Here is a 23,058-nt window from a genome sequence, read left to right on the forward strand (position 1 = left end):
CAATTCACTTGTATTTATAGGTGTACCTACCTAATTCACACTTTTCACAATAATACACAGCTTAAGCACAGCCATTTTTTGGTATTAAAAAAAATGTGTATTTCTGAATTTTGCAATGTGTACAGAAATGTGCCAACCCCTGAAAACAGCATACAGAAATAAGGGGGAAAGTGGTTGGGGGAAAGTGCATATTAGGCAAAAAATGGCATACGAAGCTGTGCTTATATTAGGATAACTTTGCTCTAAAATGCAGATGAATTTCCATGGGGACTTTTTTTTGGGGGGGGGGGAATTCAAACTGATTTGGAAATGGGAAGAATTTTGGAGTGAAAAAACAAGAAACTAAAATTTACAGATTTGCTCATCCTTACTGTACAGTTAATTGGATAATGAGTTTTAAAACAAAAGCAATAAGAAAACAGAATTTATTTTAAAGAATACAGTGGGTGCAACTCTTCCTATATTCTAGGATGTGAATGGATGGATGACAAGATACACAGCCAATAAGTGGAGGAAAACAAACCTTCACCTTTCAGTAAGAGTTAACTTTTCAACTGTATCTCACCCCTTCTTTCTCAGTCAAGTAAATGCAGCAGGAAGAGGGTTTTTGTTTTGTTTTCATGTAACATCAACTTCCTTGTGTGTTGGTCATTAAGGAAACATTTGTCTTCAAACAGATGGCTTTGCTAAGCATTTGACAACAGTTAGCCTCTGAATCTGCAATCTTCAAACTGCTCTTGGGCCTGTAAATCTTGGGAAGCAAGGGGCACACAACATTCGCTTCCATGCTAGAGGAGGAAGAGAATAAAAATGCTTGGCAAGAGCCTTTATTTATCTGTTGGCATTTGCATCCTCTCCTTCCTTCAAGGAGCCCAGAGTAATATCTGAAGCCTAACGACAAGCCTAAGAGGCAGCTTAGGCTGCCGACGCAAGGAGTTGCCTGAGGTCACTCAGGTCACCAGCACACCATGCATTAAAACTATCTTTAAATTAGTTTTTATTGAAGATTTTCTTGTGTTACAGAATATGGGAAAGTAAATATAGCAGTTCGTTAACCTTCAGTATGAGATACTAATGTCATGGGCATCTTGCAGCTGGGAGAAGGGAAGGGGGAAAGAAAGAGGGGGTATTGTTCTATCATTCCATTGCATAGTGTTAATATGGGGACTGTGTCAGCATCTCATCGGTAGGTCCCTTATTTATATATTTGTTTATCTTTATTGGAATTGCGTGGGGTTGGGGGGTCCAGAGCTTGGTTGGATGCATTCAGTTGGTTGCAGCGTTGCTGGGAGCAGGTGGCGCTGTAGTCTAAACCACTGAGCCTCTTGGGCTTGCCGATCGGAAGGTCGGCGGTTCGAATCCGAGCTCCCATTGCTCTGTCCCAGTTCCTGCCAACCTAGCAATTCGAAAGCACACCAGTGCAAGTAGATAAATAGGTACCGCTGCGGTGGGAAGGTAAACAGCATTTCCGTGCGCTCTGGTTTCCGTCACGGTGTCCCATTGCACCAGTCATGCTGGCCACATGACCCAGAAAACAGTCTGTGGACAAACGCCGTCTCCCTCGCCCTGAAGCGAGATGAGGTCCGCAACCCCATAGTTGCCTTTGACTGGACTTAACTGTCCAGGGGTCCTTTACCTACATTACCTTTTACCTTTCTTGTAGCTTGTTTGTATAAGTGTGGGGTGGGTGGGTTGTTGGGTTATTTGCCACTTCAACAAGTTATGGGGACCATAGTCTGCTAAAGGAGTTGGGAATTGTTACTCTGTGAATGGCCTTCTAACAACTGTCAGCCAACATGGCCAATGGTCAGGGTGGTTCCATGGTGTGTGAAGCTTGTAAGCTTCAGTGTGCTGAACTGCAAGCTCAAGATGTGATTGAGCTTGCTTTTCCCGCCCTCCCTCCCAATTCCCCCCTCCCCCCAATTGTCATGTCTTTCTCTGAACTGATTTATGTGAGCCACTCTCAGAGCCATTTTGGATAAAGGGTGAGGAACGAATGCTGTAAATAAACAAATACCTGATTTGTTTAACTGAGGATGCCATGGAAGGAACCTGGGAAAGATGCTCTGGGTTGAGAGCATGTGCTGTTCCATTGAACGGCATATCCATGTTCCATGAAAGCATGTGGTGTTCCCTTCCCTAAAGGAATAAATATACCCTCCAGTTGTGCACACCTGTGAGGCACAACTAAGGGATTCTCCCAAGTATGTTTTATTGGCCTCAGAAATAAAATAAAACTGGGGCTTTCTCTCTTTCCTCTGCTGCCATGCGGGCCAACAATTTATGTATTGTTTATTCATCAGATTTGTACACTGCCCTTTATGACATGGCGCCCTCTGGACCCTCAAATTTCAGCAGATCCCTGAGCAATGCTAAAATTGGATGCCCCCGCATCTAGCACTCCCTTCTACATCATGGCTGCAGCACCCCCTGTGACACTGGCACCCAGTGTGGCCAAACTGGTCACATTACCCTAAAACCATCTCCGATGATAGCCGCAGAGTAGTTTCCAACATAATATATAAAAGATAATACAGTGGTACCTCAGGTTAAGTACTTAATTCGTTCCGGAGGTCTGTACTTAACCAGAAACTGTTCTTAACCTGAAGCACCACTTTAGCTAATGGGGCCTCCTGCTGCTGCTGCGCCGCCGGAGTACGATTTCTGTTCTCATCCTGAAGCAAAGTTCTTAACCTGAAGCACTATTTCTGGGTTAGCGGAGTCTGTAACCTGAAGCGTATGTAACCTGAAGCATATGTAACCTGAGGTACCACTGTATGGAATAAAACTTAACAATAGAATAGAATACGGTCAAAGAACAATACTGTACATTGAGTTAAGAAAGACCCAAAGTAAGGTCATAGCTCAGTGGCAGAACATCTGGTTTGCATGCAGAAGGTCACAGGTGCAATTCCTAGCATCTCCAGAAATATCCATCCTGCAACTCTGGTGACCCACTGACAGTCAGTGTAGAGAATATTGAGATGAACCAATGGTCTGATTCAGCATAAAGCAGCTTCCTAGTATCAGAAAGTTTTATTGCGGCAAACGCCAGTGACACTAAACACCACAAGATCAAACAAAAAGAAATCAACATCAACTTCCTAGTATCCTGACAGCCCCCTAATAGCAACCAATAACACAAAATATTAGAAATATAAGATGGCCAAGTGCCTAGAGGCTAGAGAATCAACTATCACCACAAAGCATGATCCAGAAAAGAATTACGGCAAGACGCTTGATCTTGGGCATTTGTTTGTTTGCATGAGATTAATTCAACAAAACTGTGCCTTTATTATTTTGAGTCTGACTCAAGTTGTGCCTCCTACTCTCCTGCTGAAATATGGGGCTACAGATTTAAATAATCTGCTACCACTATTGCAAGTGCAAACCACATGCACACAGCTTCGTTCCGATGTAAATTAACTACACAAAAGTTTCTGACTGCTAAAATCAATTTTCCTCCCACCTTCAAACATGAAGATTTACCAAGCATATATTTAATTTATATACTTAACAGAAAACAATGACTCATAAGAAGTCCAGAGTAGATCTCATATATATATTTATAATATTTGTACCTTATCAACCCATTAATAGGTTTTGTAATCCTTGCAGAGTTTTAAAAATTACCTTTTTCGTAACTTGCTTATTTTCCTTGATCAATGTATTTGGAGTCTGCCAACTTATTTTTCGTTTTAATTGTGCAAAAAGAGAAAACCAATTCCCACATGTCTTCTCACATTTTCAAAACATTAACCAGATCTTCTTTTCCCACCTGGTCTCCATATGTGAGAATGGCTAATATTTCAGTCCAGGATGAACGTAGCATCTGACGGAGTTAGGAATTATAATCTGCCAGATCCATGGTATTCAGATTTGTGACCTTTTCCACTTAACAAGCTATCCTTCCTGAGATTTTCCACTGCAAAATAGGAGGCCGAGGACCAAGCATCTCATCTGACTGGTTACTGTTTTCAAAGAGCAACAACTGTGTGTTGTGCTTAAAAGGTGACCATGTGTAATAGTCCCTAACCATCATAGGCATGGCATGAGCATAGCAGCCAACAAGCCATGCCTTTAAACATGCTTTGGTTCCTTTGGAGCATTTGGCAGAACACGGCATCATTGTTTTCTTTATCAGATGTTTTAGACCAGGCGGTAAAAAATAAATAAAAGACAGGATATTGAATCGTTATACCCTTTAAAATCACAATCGCACTTACCTAACTATGGTGTGAACAATCTGTAAAGGAAAGCTGGTCATTACAGTAGTGGGCATGCAGGCCTGGTGACCTTCAGAAAAACCACATTCATCTTGGGCAGTTTTATGCCAGCAAAGTTTAGTGTAAGTTTTGTACAGCAGTAAAGATTTATATGATGCCGGCGGCTTGAGATCGCCATAGATGTCCGGGCTCACAAGACAAGCACGTTGAGGGCAGCATCAAAAAGGCTGCATTGCTACCTTATTTCTGGAAAAGCATGTTTCTTTAAAGCAAAACCAGACATTCACTGTTAACTTCCCCTTTTCTGTCTACACTCCATAGACTTTTCCTCTCTTTGCATCATTTCAGGTTCCTCATAATCTTTTTCTGTTAACCCTTCCTGTGGTCTCTCTATTCCACAGCTTTCTTTCTCTTTCCCTATCCTAAAGTTCATACTCAGTTTTCTCTACCCTTAAATCTCTGTAGCCAAATTACCCCATTTCTTTTTCTTTTCTTTTCTTCTCCACCCACTCTTCTCTCTGCAGCCTCGTCTCCATTTTGCCCTTTTCTGATGTATTCCACAACACTCTTTGCACATTATAGGTCCTTCTGCACCCCTATTTCCTATATTTCGGTTTTTTTGTTTCCTACTTGCAGGCTCCCCTCAAACATTTTATTGTTGGGTCAAAGCCCCCACAACCCCCTAGGAGTTAGCTCCTATATGGTGGGCTGATCAGTTCAGTTAGCATAGGAGAGAAACTTACACCATTTTATTCATTCATTCATTCATTCATTCATTCATTCATTCCCTGCCCATCTGGCTGAGTTTCCCCAGCCACTCTGGGCGGCTTCCAATTGAATGTTAAAAACAATACAGCATTAAATATTAAAAACTTCCCTAAACAAGGCTGCCGTCAGATGTCTTTTAAAGATAAGACAGCTGCTTATTTCCTTGACATCTGAAGGGAGGGCGTTCCACAGGGCGGGCGCCACTACCAAGAAGGCCCTCTGTCTGGTTCCCTGTAACCTCACTTCTCGCAATGAGGGAACCGCCAGAAGGCCCTCGGCGCTGGATCTCAGTGTCCGGGCTGAATGATCCAGGAAAAGGTATCAGGCACTTTGATGTCTGCGCCTCTTATTTTTCTCTGTCCACCCAGGTACACATCTAATTTCCTATCTGCGTTGTGTCATGCCCCACCAGCATTTTCAGCTTTCCCTAACTGGGAACACAACCCCTCATCCGGGATCCCTTATCATGTGGCCAAGTGGAAGCGGGGTCCTGCTGTCAGTGGGATCATATTGTGAACTGTGGATTTCTCAAGGAGCAGAACAGACCCCTTCGCCAGGAAGCAGAGGTAATCTCAGGGTAAAATCAAGACCTATGTTCTAAGCATGATGCAGGCTGCTTCTGCCTTGAAAACAAATACCATGGAATGCACTGAATGTGTGTTCAAAACCAGTTCTACCAAACTTTTAAATGTGCCCTTATCCCCAAGTGAACGAAAGCTTGGCCTCTGAAGCAGAGCGGTTAATCTGCCCCATTCAGAAGCCATGTCAGTCTCATAGTTTATTTGTGCTGCTCAGTGTTGTGTGGCGACACCAGCGACTGTCTGTAACATTGTTTGGCCTTCAACATTATTCACCTGGGCAGGAGGTGTGGAACCACAGATGATCTCATGCTTCTCTCAACATTCAGAGTGTGCTTATACCTTACCTACTTAGCTGAACATTTCATATTTGCGATCAATTCTGGCCCACAAAGTCTTCTGCCATGATAAAATGGTTCCATCTTTTAAGGAGTGTGTGTGAGAGAGAACATCACTGCAGTCCAACTAGATCAGGGGTCAGCAAACTTTTTCAGCAGGGGACCGGTCCACTGTCCCTCAGACCTCATGGGGGGCTGGACTATATTTTGAAGGGGGGGGAATGAACGAATTCCTATGCCTCACAAATAACCCAGAGATGCATTTTAAAGAAAAGGACACATTCTACTCATGTAAAACTATGCTGATTCCCGGACCATCCGCGGGCCAGATTTAGAAGGCGATTGGGCTGGATTCGGCCCCCGGGCCTCAGTTTGCCTACCCATGAACTAGATAATACACACATTGCCACGGGGTATGGAAGATGTAACCTACTACTGCAATACATTAAAAACAAGGCAACTGAGTATCTAAAAGGGAGGTACCTACCTGAAATCTAACTATCCAAGATAAAAGTAACTTGAAGAGTGCTTAGGGCAAGTTTGTATATTACATTATCCACTGGAGTGACACTGGTTTCCTGAGAAATGTATTTCGTGACATATGCCATTTCCTCCCTTGTGATTGCCTCCTTTTAAAAATATGATCGGTAATGCAATAGCCTCGTTTTCAGACTGAATGTCAGGCGTACAGACCTTTTGTGTTAGCATCTGTCAGAACTCTTCCACAACTGCAATCTCTCCTCATGCTCCCTCAAATATAGATTACTTACTGCACCAAACCAGAAACAGCTGTCCATTTAATCAGGCAAACGAATGGGAGTCACCAGGGGGTTCCTTCTAGACCTGATGCCATCGCCTTCTATTGAGAATGTCCACCAAATGTGATCAGCCAATGCGACGAGCCCATGGAAATATGACCCACCCTCACTGTCAGATTCTCCAAACACAAATGTGTGGAATAAAAGATGCACTTACTGATGACCTACAAGACCTGAAAAATGAGGGGGGGGGGGAGGCTAGTGACCTGAATACAGTGGTACCCCAGGTTACAGATGCTTCAGGTTACAGACTCCGCTAACCCAGAAATAGTACCTTGGGTTAAGAACTTTGCTTCAGGATGAGAACAGAAATTGTGCAATGGCGGTGCGGCGGCAGTGGGAGGCCCCATTAGCTAAAGTGGTGCTTCAGGTTAAGAACAGTTTCAGGTTAAGAACAGACCTCCAGAACGAATTAAGTTCTTAACCTGAGGTACCACTGTATATACTTCTGCTTCTGTTCACATCAGAATTTCAAAACCAAAGTACAGTGGAACCTCGTGTTATGTACCGTCCTCCTTGCGAACACTGCAGGTTACAAGCTCCGCTAACCTGTAAGTAGATGCCCCATGTTGCAAACTTTGCCCCAGGATGCGAGCGGAAGTCGTGTGCCGGCAGCGCAGCAACAGCAGGTGACATCAGCGAAAGCACGCTTCATGTTACGAGTGGTTTCAGGTTACAAATGGACCTCCAGAACTGATTAAGTTTGTAACTGGAGGTACCACTGTATACATTCCACCCAAGATGTATTCTTGATCTTCTATTGTGTATACTGACCTTTAGCCTTTCTTTCCTGAAGGCCTATTTCTTAAGTCTAAATCATACAGAACCATAGAGTTGGAAGGGACCCTAAAGACCATCTAGTCCAGGCGTGCCCAAACTTTTTTCAAAGAGGGCCAGAATTGATGAAGTGAACATGCATGAGGGCTGACCAAAGTTGCTGACCTTTTTTAAGGATTGAAGTTGTTGAGCTTTTTTCTTTTTTCTCAATTTTACCCCGAAGTTGTTGAGCTCTGGGATCAAAGCTGCAACCTTGGTGTTATCAGCACTACCCCTCTAACCAACTCAGCTATCCCGGTCCTCACTGGACCCTAAAAGAAACAATAATGCACAGAATTAAAACAGCACCATGTCTGTTTATAGCAACAAAATGCACAGATGAGAAAAATTGGCTATAGACACATTACATGAGAGGCACACATTGGCTTATGCACACAAAATAATTCTGTTATGTTTCCAACTGCAAATTTCTCAGGAGGGGAGGAGAGAGAAATGAGTAGACATTTTCCCCATTTTCAGAAATACATACTGATAGAAACTCCATGTTCAATTAAACATTTAGTGATATGAGGACATGAGTTGGTGTGGAACTCTAAAATATCCTGCATAAGATGATTCCATCTCTAGTTTGAAGATGGACATAGGATGACGGAGGCTATAAGGAACAGAATGTGTGCCTTTCATGCTCAGTGTCACCTGATTGGAATAACTGTGGCCACGGATTTATTTATTTCTGGACAAATTAGCCGGTGACAGGGCCATTTCGGGTGGTGGGTGGGAGAGAAAATAAACGGGTGCTTGAGATGAAGTCACTTTAATAACTTGATTGCACAGCTTGATTGTTTGAACGTGTTTTGTGATATTTTAGGGACAATAGTTACACAACCACGATTTTAACTGTTGCTAATTTGCTGCGTTTTGTTAACAGAGGCTCAGCTTTTCTTTGTCTCCATTCCTCCCAGGGCAAGGTATTCGGCTTTTCACACACGTTCGTCAGCCGTTTTACTCCTCCACAAATACAAGACCCTCCTTGCTTTGTTAATGTCTTATTCACTCACTTTCTGCCTACAACACTTTGCTGCCATTCAGCCTCTCCCCTGAGCTCCCTTCAATTCCCCCCACCAACACTCCCAATTATCTCTCTCTGCAACCCACACAGCATCCCCCACACCATCTTCTCCCAGTTTTTTGCTCCGGTTTCTCCATACCCCCCGCCCCCAGAATCCAACCTCAGGTGCAATTCTCTACCAGCCCCTCAAAACTTCTCTTCGCCTCATAGATTTTGCCCCCAATCCCTGTTTTTAAAAGAGCGTGTGAGAAGTCCTCGATTGTACTCCCACAGGCACCCTTCCTCCCCAACCATCCCTATTTTCCTGCGCTCCCCCCAGTCCACTTCCCAAGGGTTGCCACCTTTTCCTTGGCGCCTGCTCTGCACCCTTTTAACAGGACGAAATCCAGCAGGGTGCCATTCTCCCTATTCCTGCGATTGATGGATTTCTGCTTAAACTTCTTGCCAAGGGGGAGGAAAAGGGGGAAAAGAAGGAGTGGCAACCCTGAAGTTGCCTTCGATCCTTCACACAACCTCCCTCAACCCCTCACTAGACACACAGCTCTCTTCTCCAGACCACCTGCTTTAAGGTCTCTGCCTCATATTTTGGTGTCAACCCACCTGCAAAAACCCCTCACGCCCAAGCTTTTAAAAAGCAAGACCCATCACCATCATCGCCTGTGCGCTGCTCTTTAGGGTGAGCAAGACTCTCACTTCCTGGCTCCTCCAGACGTGTCTCCCCCCCAAGTTACTGAAGGCGCTCTCTCTCTCTCTCTCTCTCTCTCTCTCTCTCTCTCTCTCTCTCTCTCTCTCTCTCTCTCTCTCGGGCACCGCGCCCTCCTCCCGACCCTGTCGCACTTCCTCAGCGCGGAGAACCACAGAATTGTAGTCAGACGGGATCCCCAAAGGTCCTTTAGTCCAACCCCCCTGCGATGCAGCAATCTCCACTGAAGCATCCATGGTAGAAGCCCCCTCTCGGGCTCTCCCACGTCCCGCCACGCGTCCATCCACCGCCACCGGCCGCTCCACGGCTCCTCCCGCAGGGCCAGAAATGCTTCGAGGGCGCAGCGGGGCCACCCCTCTCCCTACCCTTTCCCCACCCGCCCCGTAGTAAGCAAACCGGGGCTGGGACGCGCATGGCCCCCGGGGTCGGTCCTCCTGCAACCCCTTTCCCACCCACCCGCGTTCAATTCCCTCCGAGCCGCAGCAGGACTCCGGAGCTGCTGGACGAGGAGCTCGGGTGGAAGTCCAGGGGAGCAGCTCCGTCGCCTCCGCTCCCCTCTCTCCTACTGCCGGAGCGGAGCCGCGGCCCCGGAGCCCCAGGCGCTCCCGGCCCCGCCCCCCGGCGCTCATTGGTCGGAGGAGGCCCCCGTGGGCGGAGACTGGCGAGCCGGTATTAAAAATCACATGGGCAGCGCTCAAAAGAGAGGCAGTAGCTTATTCCGTTGTATCACTTGCCAGCGGCAGGCTGAGGCTAGTGAGAGCTTGGGGATGGTTTTCCTTTTTTTGCTCACCTCTGGATCTTACACCCTTTTTAACAATATAATTTTTGCCTAGCTTAAAATCCACCGACAGGTAAGGAAGCCTTTCTCTTTCTCTCTCTTTTTTGACCTTCGGGAAGCGGGCTGGCTTGGGACCTCTCAATGGAGAGGAATATTGCGAACTGTTGCTCTTTTGAGTCAGAATGTAACCCTATAGCCCCCACAGATCAATAGGCTTTGAGGGTCTTGAAAGAAAGAATTAAGAAATGGTTTGTTGCTTGCTTGCAGCAGGGAGATTTCCCCGGAGGTCCAAAAATGGAAACATTTTATAAATTTGCTTTCAGGTACCAGATACAGTAGCTGCTGAAATTGTTGCAGGTAGATTTGTCTGCGATTGCTGGCGGTTCTTCTGTGCTCTTAACTTTCACTGCATCTAGTTGCTTTTGCAATGGACTGTTTTGGATGGAGTTTAGCAAAAAATAAATAGAAAAAATGCTGCCAGCTCTGCTGAGCTCTGGATTATTTTTGCTATTTCCTTTTTTGCCTCTGGTTTGCAACTATGCTGTGACTCAGGAATAGGTCACAGCATCAAGACCTCTTAGGTCCTCCTGAAGCTCAGAAACATATTTCAAAAGAGCCTAAAATACCACATGTCGACCTTTTCCCAAGATGCTCCGAAGCAACTTGTGGATTGTTTGTACCCCACCCTTCTTATTTTATTATATTTTTAAATAAAAAATATTGGTATTATTCCATGCCAAAAGCAGGCATCGAAAGAAAAGATCAGCATGTCTTGCGTTTGGGGAGAGATTGCATCACTTTAGCTTGATTCATCAGGGCTCCCCCCCCCCCGCAAAATATAAGAAATAAAGAGCAAATCATTTTGGCTCTGCTGTAGCCTGTTACAGACGTTGCCATCTGAAAATAGTTTGTGTGGTAGCAGGAATGTTTAGAGCTTGAAGCAGCTTCTGCAGCTGAAAAAACTATTGTGAGGAAAACCTCTTCCTTATCACTCTTCTCTCCCCTCCCAGTATTTCCGCTTCCCAGATTCTTTCGTTCTCTCACTGTGCATAATTTCTATATTCTGCCCCTTACCTTTTTTTTCTGCACTTCTTTCTTTTTCCATCTTAAGCAGCTTGCCAAATACACCCCTCCCCCCTCTTCTTGGTGATGACTCTGGTCATTTGTTGTTACTTTGTCATCATCTAGAAATATCTTGCCATCTTCTCCACACAAGCAGGATCTGGGATCAAAAGCCTCTCATCCTTCCCCCTTTCCCCTCACACACTTCCTTCTACAAACTTTCTTCTTGTTGCTGGCATTGTTGTTTAAAACCACCCTCATTGTTCTGGTCCTCCGTTGCAGTGAGGTATTGGAGGGGCAGTCCTGTGCATTGTTGTGCCTTAACAATTAAAAATTAAGCTGAGAATATTAATAGACTGCCAGTAAGGGGAAGGCAGAATAGACTCCTGAACCACTTGAAGAGGAGGGCATTGCTCTGATTATTGATTCGAGCTCTAGCTCACAGCCATTCTGTTTACTCAGGGCACAGGAAGGTAGTAGTTAGGTTCACTTAGCAACATGTGCCTTGAACAGCCTCAGCAGAGGTGTGCAGCGACAACTGGGGAATATAACTGCTGCTTGCTCATTAACTATTTCTCTCCCCCTGTTCGCTCAACCCTGAGCGGCCTGAGAGTGCTGTTTTTTTTTCTTTTTAAGAATGCTTCTCACCTCTTTCATCACTGCAATTTTCAAACAAGCATGAATGTGTTTAAATTCAGAAGGCTGCTTGTGCTCCAAAGCTTCCTCCCAGACGCAGTTCCTAGACACAGTTTGCTCAGATTCAGAGCCCATTATTTGGGGTGGAAGTGGGGGGGAAATCCCCCGACTCTCTCCATCTGTCAACACATACATGCAGAACACATCTACAGAGGCAGTGGGGAGTAAACATAATGCGTTGAACTTATTTATGGGGTATGTTCAGGTTGCATGAGGCTAGCTCAATACAGTGGTGCCTCGGGTTACAGACGCTTCAGGTTACGGAACGCTTCAGGTTACAGACTCCGCTAACCCAGAAATAGTGCCTCGGGTTAAGAACTTTGCTCAGGATGAAAACAGAAATCGTGCAGTGGTGGCAGCGGGAGGCCCCCTTAGCTAAAGTGGTACCTCAGGTTAAGAACGGTTTCAGGTTAAGAACGAATTAAGCTCTTAACCCGAGGTACCACTGTATACAGCAGTGGTTTAATAACCTTAGCAGTGGCATTGGAATTGAAGCTTCATTCTGAAAGATGCTGTTCCCAATTCTGTTTAGGGTTTTGGAGGAGTCAGCTCTGGAGTTTCTCTAGCATGTGGGTTCGCAGTCAGCTTACTCCCCTCCCCCCTCTTTTCTTCAAGTAGAGTGTGGGAAGACTGCTGGTAGGCAGGAGAAGTAGCAACAGCTTGGAAGGGGAGAAAAGCCTGCAGACTTTTACCCACCTCTCAGTACTGTGAACTTGTTGGATAGGAACAGAGCAGGTGTTGGTAACATGGGCTTGGTAAATTGTGGCTGGGAGAAGGAAGTGAGTGCACCATCAGAAATGGTGTTGGGCATTCTCTTCAGATAGTGAGTGGTGTCTTCATTCCCAAAGGAAGGTGTGTGTGTGTGTGTGTGTGTTGGACAGCTGAAAGGGAGGGAGAGTTCAGAATTTTCTGAGACTTTGGCACTACCCTTTTAATGCTGGGGCTATATGCTCATAAAGCATTCCACAGGGCCTGATCCCTGTCCTATCCAAATTCTACATCTGTGCTGTAGGTCTGCTGCTGCTGTATCAGTTCTGTTGTCTCTGTGGCTCCCACAAAATTCATGTGTGCGTTAGATGCTTGCACCATTCTTCTAAACATCCCCAGAACCTGATCCTGCTTGGATAAATAGCAGGAATTTTGCCATTCACTTTGTGGACATTAGATTTCTGCAACCACTAATGTGCCATTGTCAACCTTGTCTGGAGATTCATTGTGAAGGTTAACCTGTCCCTCTGCCTGCTCCCTGTTTGTATCCTAGTTACAGTGGGAGCAGTAGTGGGCAATTTGTGTTGTTAAAAGAGAGGGTGGTTATCCTATAAAGGCTGTAATAAGTGTTGTGTGTGGTATGCCAAAGTTTTGTTGCATGATGAACTTCTAGTCTATAAACACTTGAAAGAGTTATAACCCCAGGCTCTTTGTTTAAGAATTATTTTAGCCAACCTGCACATAAGGGGTTTGCTTCCAGAGGCAGAGTGCCCGTAGTGGTGAAACTCTACTAGCTAATAATACCATGCAAATGTACAACATATGGAACAATTACTATTGCTGGTAGTGGAAATCTGCCAGTAATAGGTACTTGGTGCTATTTCTAGGGTTCTAATTTGAGCAGGCATTTCATAGGAAGCTGGTATTACGTTGGAGTGATGCTTGGAATTTGATCAAATGGCCAAAGGTCAAGGTAGTTTTCCAAAGTCTCATGTAGACCTTCTTTCGGTCTCTCTCTCTCCCCTCCCTTAAACTGGCTTGTTTTCCTCCTTTGAGAAAAAGATCAGCCCAAACAGCATGCCTACAAATGTAATTTGAACACGGACATGCAGCATGATGACAATCATAGGATGTGGTTTCTGACATGGAATAATCTGCAGACCAACAAAGCTATCTTTCACTTAACTGTTTTTGTTTGTGTATAAACAGAAATCTGATTCTTTCTTAAACTGATATTCTAGACTACGTTTATACATCAACAGTAAAATAGTGCAAATTGAACACTGAAAGTAGTTTTGCCTAAGGGGTTAGATATTGGCTGAGCTATTGTTTAACTAAAAAACAAAGCATTAGTTGCTGGAAAAATTGAACTTTTGCCTTGCAAACAAATGATCAGACAGGTATAAATTAACTAGAAAACTAGTGCACATTTGAATAACCCTTGATTGTTGAAAGCTGCCAAAATATGAAGCGTAATAAGTTTGACTAATTTCAAGAAGTTGTCACCCATTACATACTGCATTCAGCACCCAGGGACAGACCTATCCTACATCTAGCCTAGACTTTCCATCTGTAATTATTATGGGAAGATCTGCTTTCTGTTATCTGGGAAAGCACCTAACATATAAGGTTACCTTATGCAGCTGTGACCTGGAGAATTAGACAAAAGTTTATACTGTATAGCATCATCTGGAACCATGCTTTGAGAGTCACTTGACCTATGAAAATTATTCTATATTTGAATTGCTATTCTAGACTTTTAAGTGTTATTTGATGTTTGTTTGAGTTTGAAATTTTGCTGTGGGATGACCTGTGGTTTTGACCCACTGAGGATGCGCGTCAAATTTCGTATGATGCAAAGCAAGTGCTCCTCTTCATTTTAAGAGTAAAATATCAGCAAGACTACTGTTGTGTCACCTGCTGCATCTTAAATTGATCTTACGAGGAGTCACGAAAAGAAATGGAAACATCTCTACAGTTATAGTCCTAACCATTAGGGAGTAAGTCTGCAATCCTAGACCTACTTACCTGATCCCCATTTAATAGGTTTTACTTCTGAGTAAACATGGTTAGGCTTCTGAATCCAGTCACCCATACTTCTGACTGAATATGCTTGAGGTGGTTAAGACTTCGTGGCTGCAGCCTTATGCACACGTGCCTTACAGCAAGCCTCTTTTCAAATAAACAAGCAGCATTCTAGGTTAGATTTTTTTTAAAAAAAACAAACCCCAGCAACAAACAAACACATAGGGACATGAGCCAGTCCTGACTATATGGCAGCTCCTTCACATAGCAAATTCACGAAGTTCCAACCACACTGTTCAGGCAGTTGCGCTGCAGCAATCTGGATGGCAGCAAAATGGATGGATGCAACAAAATATATCTAGACAAGGAAGCAGGCTTTGAAATACATAGGCAGATTAGCATCCGATTGGCTGCGTGGGATAAGAACATGCATCATCATAGACATGACTAGTTGGGAATGAGTTGAGCAGGATCAGGGCCATTATTTCACTACTATAGTAAATGCCCTTGGAAATTGCATACATGTTGAATGTTGGTCTGTATATTTTGGTTCAGCCATATTTTGGTTTAGGCCCCAACCTGTGGTTGCTTAATTTATTAGTTAAAACAAAACAAAACACAAGCAACATACTGATCCCTCTCAATAAAGGTGAACCTGGATCTCACTCACAGTTCCATGAGGTTCGTTTCTGTATATTTGCTCTACTACCAAAACACACATCTTGAAACAATCACTATGTCAATGTCCAGCATCAAGCTGCTTTAGATTCACTAGCAACATATGGCTTTGTGGACTGAATTCTGAAAAAAGGTGAAAACAAAATTCAGCGCTTAGCTTCCAATCAACTTTCATTTAATAAGAGGAGGGATGTCAAATACTGCAAAAGGGTAAACTTGGATCAGATACAAATGCATTATAGAAATATCGAGTTGGAAGGGACCTCAAGGGTCAGATAGGCCCTGCAATGCACACAGTTCCCCATCCAATATTGAAACCATACCGGACCCTGCTTAGTTTTGCAAATGTGCTAGCAGGTTTATTGCTGCACCACTATCTTATGTTAAAACTGGTATAAATCACATCAAGGATTCTCAGATCTAGGAATCTCAAAATGGATGGCTTAAAACTAATCAGCAAGATACCAGGCTATTGGCAATTCATACTGGTGGCAGTGTAATACTAGAGTTTAAAGTAAGTCCCCTTTATACCCTTAAGAAAGGTTTTATGCAGCCAGAGACCAGAATTGGACAAGTGAGCCCCAATAGCAAAATGCTGGGCAGTTTAAGGAGTGTTACCTTGTTTCCTTATTTTTGCAGAATGACTAAATGAGACACTCCGTGACCCTGGCAAAAATGTGTTTCTGGTCATTGCATACTGTGTTAGATTAAATTCATTATACCATCTTTGGCTGAAGTTGTCATCCTGTATCGGCCGAATCTCCTGGGATCGCCCAGTCGGTAGAGCATGAGCCTCATAATCTCACGTTGGGCAAAACATTCCTTCGTTGCAGGGGGTTAGACTAGATGACCCTCATGGTACCTTCCTATGCTATGATTCTGCATATAAAAACTCGAGCTATTAGATGATGCTTTCTTTTAAGATTAGCTGTGTGATTTCCTGCGGCTGTGCTGAGTTGCTACAGAACAAGATGAGGTGCCTCTGGAATGAACGAAGCTGGGAGCGGGATCCGTACAAGATCACGTGGGGGCAGAAAAATAGAAATGCGATCCCAACAGTTGCTGACACAACTTTCTCTCTCTCTTTTATGACAGGCCATGTCTCCTTGTGGCAGATGATTGGCTGCTAAGTTGGCCACGACGATCGGAAGGTTCCTTGGCGCAGTCAAGGTCTGACAGAGGCCCCGGCTTCTCTCTCTTTTTCCTCTGAGTGTGTTCCCCGAGAGCATTCAAAACTGTTTCTCCAAAGGGTTCTGCAGAAACTCAGACTGTTTTCTAAAGCAGAAGCACCACAGTCCACAGCGGAAGCGATGGGCAGCGTGCGAACCAACCGCTACAGCATAGTTTCCTCGGAAGAGGACGGCATGAAGCTGGCCACCATGGCTGTTGCCAATGGCTTTGGGAATGGCAAGAGCAAGGTACACACCAGGCAGCAGTGCCGGAGCCGGTTCGTCAAGAAAGATGGCCACTGCAATGTTCAGTTCATAAACGTGGGAGAGAAAGGACAGCGGTACCTAGCAGACATCTTTACCACCTGCGTAGACATCCGCTGGAGGTGGATGTTGCTCATCTTCTGCCTGGCTTTCATCCTCTCCTGGCTGTTTTTTGGTTGTGTGTTTTGGTTGATTGCCTTATTGCACGGGGACCTCGATAAAAAGGAAGGACTCTGTGTCTCTGAAGTTCGCAGCTTCACTGCGGCCTTCCTTTTCTCCATTGAAACGCAGACGACGATTGGCTACGGCTTTAGGTGTGTCACGGACGAGTGCCCCATCGCAGTCTTTATGGTGGTTTTCCAGTCGATAGTTGGCTGCATCATTGATGCCTTCATCATTGGTGCTGTGATGGCTAAGATGGCCAAGCCGAAGAAGAGGAACGAAACTCTCATCTTCAGCGACAATGCGGTGATAGCTATGAGGGATGGAAAGCTGTGCTTGATGTGGCGGGTTGGGAATCTACGCAAAAGCCACTTGGTGGAAGCTCACGTGAGAGCCCAGCTCCTCAAATCCCGAATCACCACTGAAGGAGAATACATCCCTCTAGACCAAATCGACATCAACGTCGGGTTTGACAGTGGGATAGACCGCATATTTTTGGTGTCGCCTATTACAATTGTCCACGAAATAGATGAAGAGAGCCCATTGTATGACTTAAGTAAGCAAGATATGGACAACACAGACTTTGAAATTGTAGTAATATTAGAAGGCATGGTGGAAGCTACTGCCATGACTACCCAGTGCCGTAGCTCCTATCTGGCAAACGAAATCCTCTGGGGCCACCGTTATGAGCCTGTACTGTTTGAAGAGAAGAACTACTACAAAGTGGATTATTCTAGGTTCCACAAAACGTACGAAGTGCCGAACACACCCCTCTGTAGTGCCAGAGACTTAGCGGAAAAGAAATATATCCTCTCTAATGCAAACTCATTTTGCTACGAGAACGAAGTAGCCCTCACGGGCAAAGAGGAAGAAGATAGTGACAATGGAGTGCCCGAGAGCACGAGTACAGACACACAGCCAGAGATGGAGCCCCACAGCCAAGCTGGTGTCCCCCTAGAGCCTAGGCCTTTAAGGCGGGAATCTGAAATATGACTGATGGAAATGTTTTCCGCTCTGGTTAAAATATATCTGTCAATAACGGGCAGGCTACATGCAGGAGTGGCCGCAAACAGTTTTTCAGATGACGGTACTGTCAAACAGAGATAGGCATGCAGGCCAAAAAGTCCTGCTAGGCTGGTTTTCAAAACGCTGTCTTCATGGGAGGTACAGCAAAAGCGTGAATTGGAACATGAAGCACTATGTCTGTGCGTGACTAGAAAGCACATATATGTTGTAGAATAAATTATGTATATATATTTTTTACAAAACTTGAACTTGCAGGCAAGCTTTGGTTGAGTGGTATTGTTTGTCGTCTATTTTTCTCTCTCTGTCTCCCAAAATGCTTCTCTCTTGGGAACAAGAATGTTTTAAATGGCATAACAAAGGCAAGAGACGGCCTTACTATTTTTTTAATGTTGCTGCTAACTACATGAACACAAATTGTAATTATTTTTTGTCGCAGTGTAGTATTTGTTTTTTTCTTTTATATATCCTTTTTTTAAAAAAAAACAACAACAAAAACGCAAAACAAAAACAGAAAAGGGGGAAATTCTCAGTGTTGAACTTGTTAGTTTCAAAGCTCTCTGTCAGTCAAAGTGACTGGTGATGCTAGGGAATCTGAACTTTTGATGAGGCCAGTAGATTGGTGGCTAGAATCAATTTCTCTTCGTACTATCCAGTTACATAAGAAGTGTTATGTAACACAATGCCATGCAGTAGCCTACAGCAAGATATATATTTTTTAATTTGTGTTTGGGAATGGAATGGGAGTCACCCCCCCCAAAAAAAAAATCCAAAATGTGTTTTGATTTCAAAGCTACCTAAGTGAATACCAAAGAGAAAAAATGCACACATTTGCACAGCTTTTTACTTAAACAGAGCAGGTTGCTTTCAGACTATCTTTCTTCCCCAAAGGTCCTTACGCATGTAGTATTTTTTTTTTAATGCACCTTATTCTAAAACAAAAGACTCCTTTTTTTGCCCCATCCTTTTCTGGGCAAATAAACTTCTGATCTTAAAGAGGAGGAGGAGAAGAAACTGAGTGAAAGGGAGCAGACATATGTCATTTCCTGTTTGCAAAATAGCAAGACTGTGGCAGAAAGTCAGCTGGGAAGTCATGCATTCCAGACCAGTTTTTAGAACACAGAACCCTGTTAGAAGTGGAGTAGGATTTTGCAGGGACTGCAATCCTAGAGGCAGCTGGGGAAAAGCCCTACTGAACTCAGTATGTCTTACTTCTGAGTGGACATGTATAGGATTGTATTGTGAGCCATCAAACGGAACCAAGGCCATAGTTACGCTCTGTTTGACATTTAATCCAGCTTTGTTACATGTTGGCAAAACCATCGTTTCAGCCATAGAGATAGACTTGACCATACGTAACAGGCTGCCATGAACAAAGCAACAGGCTGCTCCCCAGGAGATAGGAAACTGACATGGAATAATCTGATGCAAGGAAAGCAGTGGTTTTGTTTTCGATGGGACAGCTTCTCCTTGCCAGGGTGATGGGGGGGGGGGAAGTATGCTAAAATTTTTCTAGATTGTTTGTCAGGGGGGTGGGCAGGTGAGTTTGAAGGAAACAATACTGTAAAAGAGTTCCCTCTTTTTGTTTTCCGACGACTTGAGAAAGCCACGATGGGATGATCGACAGACATAGCAATATATCTTCACCGAAATCTTTAAACAGCTATTGCGACCGACTGCTGAACCGTGGCTTTAATGGCATTTGGGGGCCCCTTGCCAAGAATGCTTTAAAAATTCTCCCTGCCTCGTAAGATCAAGTGTACCGTTTCAGTGGCACCCATAGGTTATAGACGGATGAGCTCTACCAGCAGGTGGAAGAAGAAGGTGATAACTGAGGGAATAAACCTTTAATTCTTTTACAGTATTGGATCTCCCTGTATGCCATTAAAAAATAGCTTGTTCTGGGTCTAATGCTGTTCCTAATAATCTGCGAAGCTTTCTGGGCCACACTTGCCATGTCAGAAGGAGACAAATTGTGGCATTTCCCAGTTAGAATGAACTTTGCAGACTTGATGGGTCCGAAACTGCATAAATTGGAGGTGGTGTTATATAGGCAGGTTTGTTCATTTTCCCTCTTAAGTCAGATATTGTTTATGTACCATGTACTGAGGCTGATTCTGAAGAGCGAAAAAAGGAGGTGGGGGGGCATAGAACTAAATATGCATGGCAACCTGACTGGAGTCTCTGGGTCAGGGAAACAATGAAAGCAATTGAACATGACTCGTGCTGCTATTGTGATATATTTTGCAAAGGAAAATAAAGAGCAAACCAAAGAGTATTTAGTGACATGTCAAACAAAGAAGGGAGGAAACTACTCCAAAATGCACAAAGTTCCCACTTGCAAGACTTGAGACATTAAAGGGAAAGGTGGGTTGAGAAAGTGTTGAATATATTTGTTTTAAAAACAAACACACAGAGAAAGGGATTTTTTTTCTTTTTTAAAAAATCAAATCTAATATTTCTTTTCTTTTCCTGGTGCAGAGTTGGTTTTTCTTTTCCTGAGAAGCAGGGTTTTGTGTTTTCAGAATTTTTTTTAACGAAAATGTACATTTTTTAAAATAAAGTTTATCAAGTATTTTCATATTTAAAGCCAAATGTAAATAGAGAAGTCCATTGAAAAAGAAAAAACGATAGGAGAAAAGGCCAAGATGGCATCAGTTAGAACCTATGATGCTACAGGTTAGCATGGTTTTTAGCAAATAATTGCAAGCCTTATGGGATTTCTAATGCTATGAGTTATTTTTTTGTTATTTATTTAGGCATGGATGTTTAACTTGATTGTGTTTGTCCTTGCTATTGGCTTTTTCCTTTCCTTTTTACTTGCATTCAGATCGCTACAGACTTGATGAGAGTGGTTAATCTATTGCACTCTTTGTCGGGGGTATGTTTCTCTTCCTCAAATAACCCTTTGTCTTTACCTGTTTGCTTCTGCATGTGAAAAAAACACGCTAAAACGAAACCTTCCTTTATGTATATATCATGGTACCTACTGGCCCTTAATTGTCCTCATGATGTTCTTTTTTAACAAACAAACAAGCAAGCAAGCAAGCAAGCAAGCAAACAAGCTCAACATGCCTTGCTAGGCTCAGCCTTAGGTTCCATGACCATTGTGAAGCTACCGAAAGATTATTTTTGAAGCAGCTGATCACAAGGGACAATTGTGCAAAGTGTTGAGCAAGTATAGATTTGTGGTGCAATAGCTTGCCACTTACACCGATGGGAAATTTCCCCACTGACGTCACTGGAATGTAGACTGCATGCAGACCTGAGTCCTCAAGCCACAAATAAGAGCTTTGAGACAAGCAGTAATTTTCCTTTTCCCTAGAAATACTTGAATGGGGGTGGGGGCTTCTCTTGTATGTAACTAACAGTGCAATCCTGGGCAGGTCTACTACTCAGAAGTAAGTTCCATTGCTTCAACGGGGACTTACTCCCAAGGAAGTGGGCACACAGTATAGGGTTGCAGCCTTATTATCTCGCTCGTGCAACAAAGGCTATGGGTTGGTTGCTGTTGTTTCTCAACCGTGGCCTGGTGTGCAAGGTTTTAAAATGAATAAAAATGTGTGTATTCTTTGGGTACATGGTTCGGTCACAGATTCACGCCCCCCCCCCCTTCATAACTATTCATTCTATTGCTCATGCATTTGGCAAAGACAAAGGGTTCTGAATCTGATATTTTGCTCTCTTACTTTTGCTCTCCTTTTATTTGTTGGGGTGGAGTTGCAAAGTAAAAACCGATAAGTACTGTAATGTCTTCTTTTTCTAAAAAAAAAAAAACCAAACAAAACAAAACAAAAAAACCTGGCTGCTGTTGTTGATCATTTTTTAAGGTAGGAGAGTGCTGCGCAGTTGCCACCCCACAGGCAACTGGAGAGACCTCTCTCTTCTCGTAAATGGATTTTCTGTCCTGCAGCTGTTTGTAAGGTGAACAAAACCAACAGGCATTTGACAATCGTTCTCCTTTACTTAATTTTCCTGTTTGCAGCCTTTTGTATCAAAGTCTTCCTAATGTACTGCACAAATCATGGACTGTACAAAATTTTTATATATATATTATGTCTTATTTTATTATTTCTTAAAAAAAATAAAAAATAAAAGTATTCTTGCATATTTGACGCTGAATCTCTTTACAAGCAGCAACACAGCAGCTTGATTGCATAAGCATGCTCTGTCCATCTGAGTGCAATGTGCAGCTAGCTACCCTCTTTTTGGATGTGTCCCAATCGCTGTAGCAGATTCTCAGCCTGTACGAGATTATGCATTCTAAGCCTGTATGGGATAATGAACAGGCCCCATCTCATTTATGACAACACGAACAGTGGGAATCTAGATCACACCATTTGAGGCAGGGGGTAGCTTGTGCAACAAAATTAATTTGCTCCTTATTTCTCTAGTAAGTGTCACTGTCAGGCCTTCACAAATGTGTGTGTGTGTGTGTGTGTGTGTGTGTGTGTGTACGTACAATGGTACCTCAGGTTACAAACTTAATTCGTTCCGGAGGTCCGTTCTTAACCTGAAACCATTCTTAACCTGAGGTACTACTTTAGCTAATGGGGCCTCCTGCTGCCGCCGGCGCACGATTTTTGTTCTCATCCTGAGGTAAAGTTCTTAACCCAAGGTACTACTTCCAAGTTAGCGGAGTCTGTAACCCAAAGTGTTTGTAACCCGAGGTGTTTGTAACCCGAAGTACCACTGTGTACACACACACACACACACACACACACACACACACACGATAGAACTATGTGGTCTTAGTGTCATCTTTTAAAAAGTGGACTCCTTTATAGTTGAAGCTTCGCTGTGTTTGTGAACAAAAACCTTATTCAGCTTTGCATATTAAATGTTCAGAAGTCTGATTGAAACATGATGGGTGGTATCCAATTTTTACCATATGCTGAGTAGGGCCATTGAAACTGATAGGCTCAAATTAATCCCAGTGATTTCAATGGGTCTACTACTCTGAGTTTCCCTTAGCTGAACACCAACCTATCCTACTAGTGGTCTGCCTCTTCCTCTCCAGTGCAGGGAACATTTTATATAGATAACATTTCAGAGTTGCAACCCTTCCCTCTGCTGATGCTACAGTAGTGAAACATTATGCCCTCTCCCATTGGCTACTACCATGAGCTGCAATTCCTCTTCCCAACAGATAGGATGCTGCCTCTTCTTCTAACATGATGCTCTTTCACTCTGAAAATGCCACAACTGGGAGATCA

At 43.7% G+C, this 23,058-nt stretch overlaps 1 protein-coding gene and 1 long non-coding RNA gene across 2 annotated transcripts; one reads left to right on the plus strand and one right to left on the minus strand.

The window, feature by feature from the left end:
* Positions 1 to 6,832: 6,832 nt before the first annotated feature.
* On the minus strand, positions 6,833 to 9,831 carry LOC309363613. Its single transcript, XR_014165474.1, has 3 exons — positions 9,734 to 9,831; positions 7,671 to 7,816; positions 6,833 to 6,901 (listed from the first exon to the last, which is right to left on the minus strand). It is a non-coding gene; the product is annotated as an uncharacterized lncRNA (long non-coding RNA).
* Positions 9,832 to 9,973: 142 nt separating this feature from the next.
* On the plus strand, positions 9,974 to 21,955 carry KCNJ2 (potassium inwardly rectifying channel subfamily J member 2). The gene is made up of 2 exons (XM_081899806.1): positions 9,974 to 10,128; positions 16,320 to 21,955. The coding sequence occupies exon 2, from the start codon at positions 16,535 to 16,537 to the stop codon at positions 17,810 to 17,812; it is 1,278 nt and encodes a 425-aa protein (XP_081755932.1). The 5' UTR covers positions 9,974 to 10,128; positions 16,320 to 16,534; the 3' UTR covers positions 17,813 to 21,955.
* The last annotated feature ends 1,103 nt before the right edge of the window (positions 21,956 to 23,058 follow it).

The sequence above is a fragment of the Podarcis melisellensis genome, assembly GCF_964234715.1.
Source record: "Podarcis melisellensis genome assembly, chromosome: 2".
NCBI lineage: Eukaryota > Metazoa > Chordata > Lepidosauria > Squamata > Lacertidae > Podarcis > Podarcis melisellensis.

Coding starts and splice junctions, on each gene's coding strand:
- KCNJ2 (XM_081899806.1), top strand. CDS start 16,535: ATGGGCAGCGTGCGAACCAACCGCTACAGCATAGTTTCCTCGGAAGAG.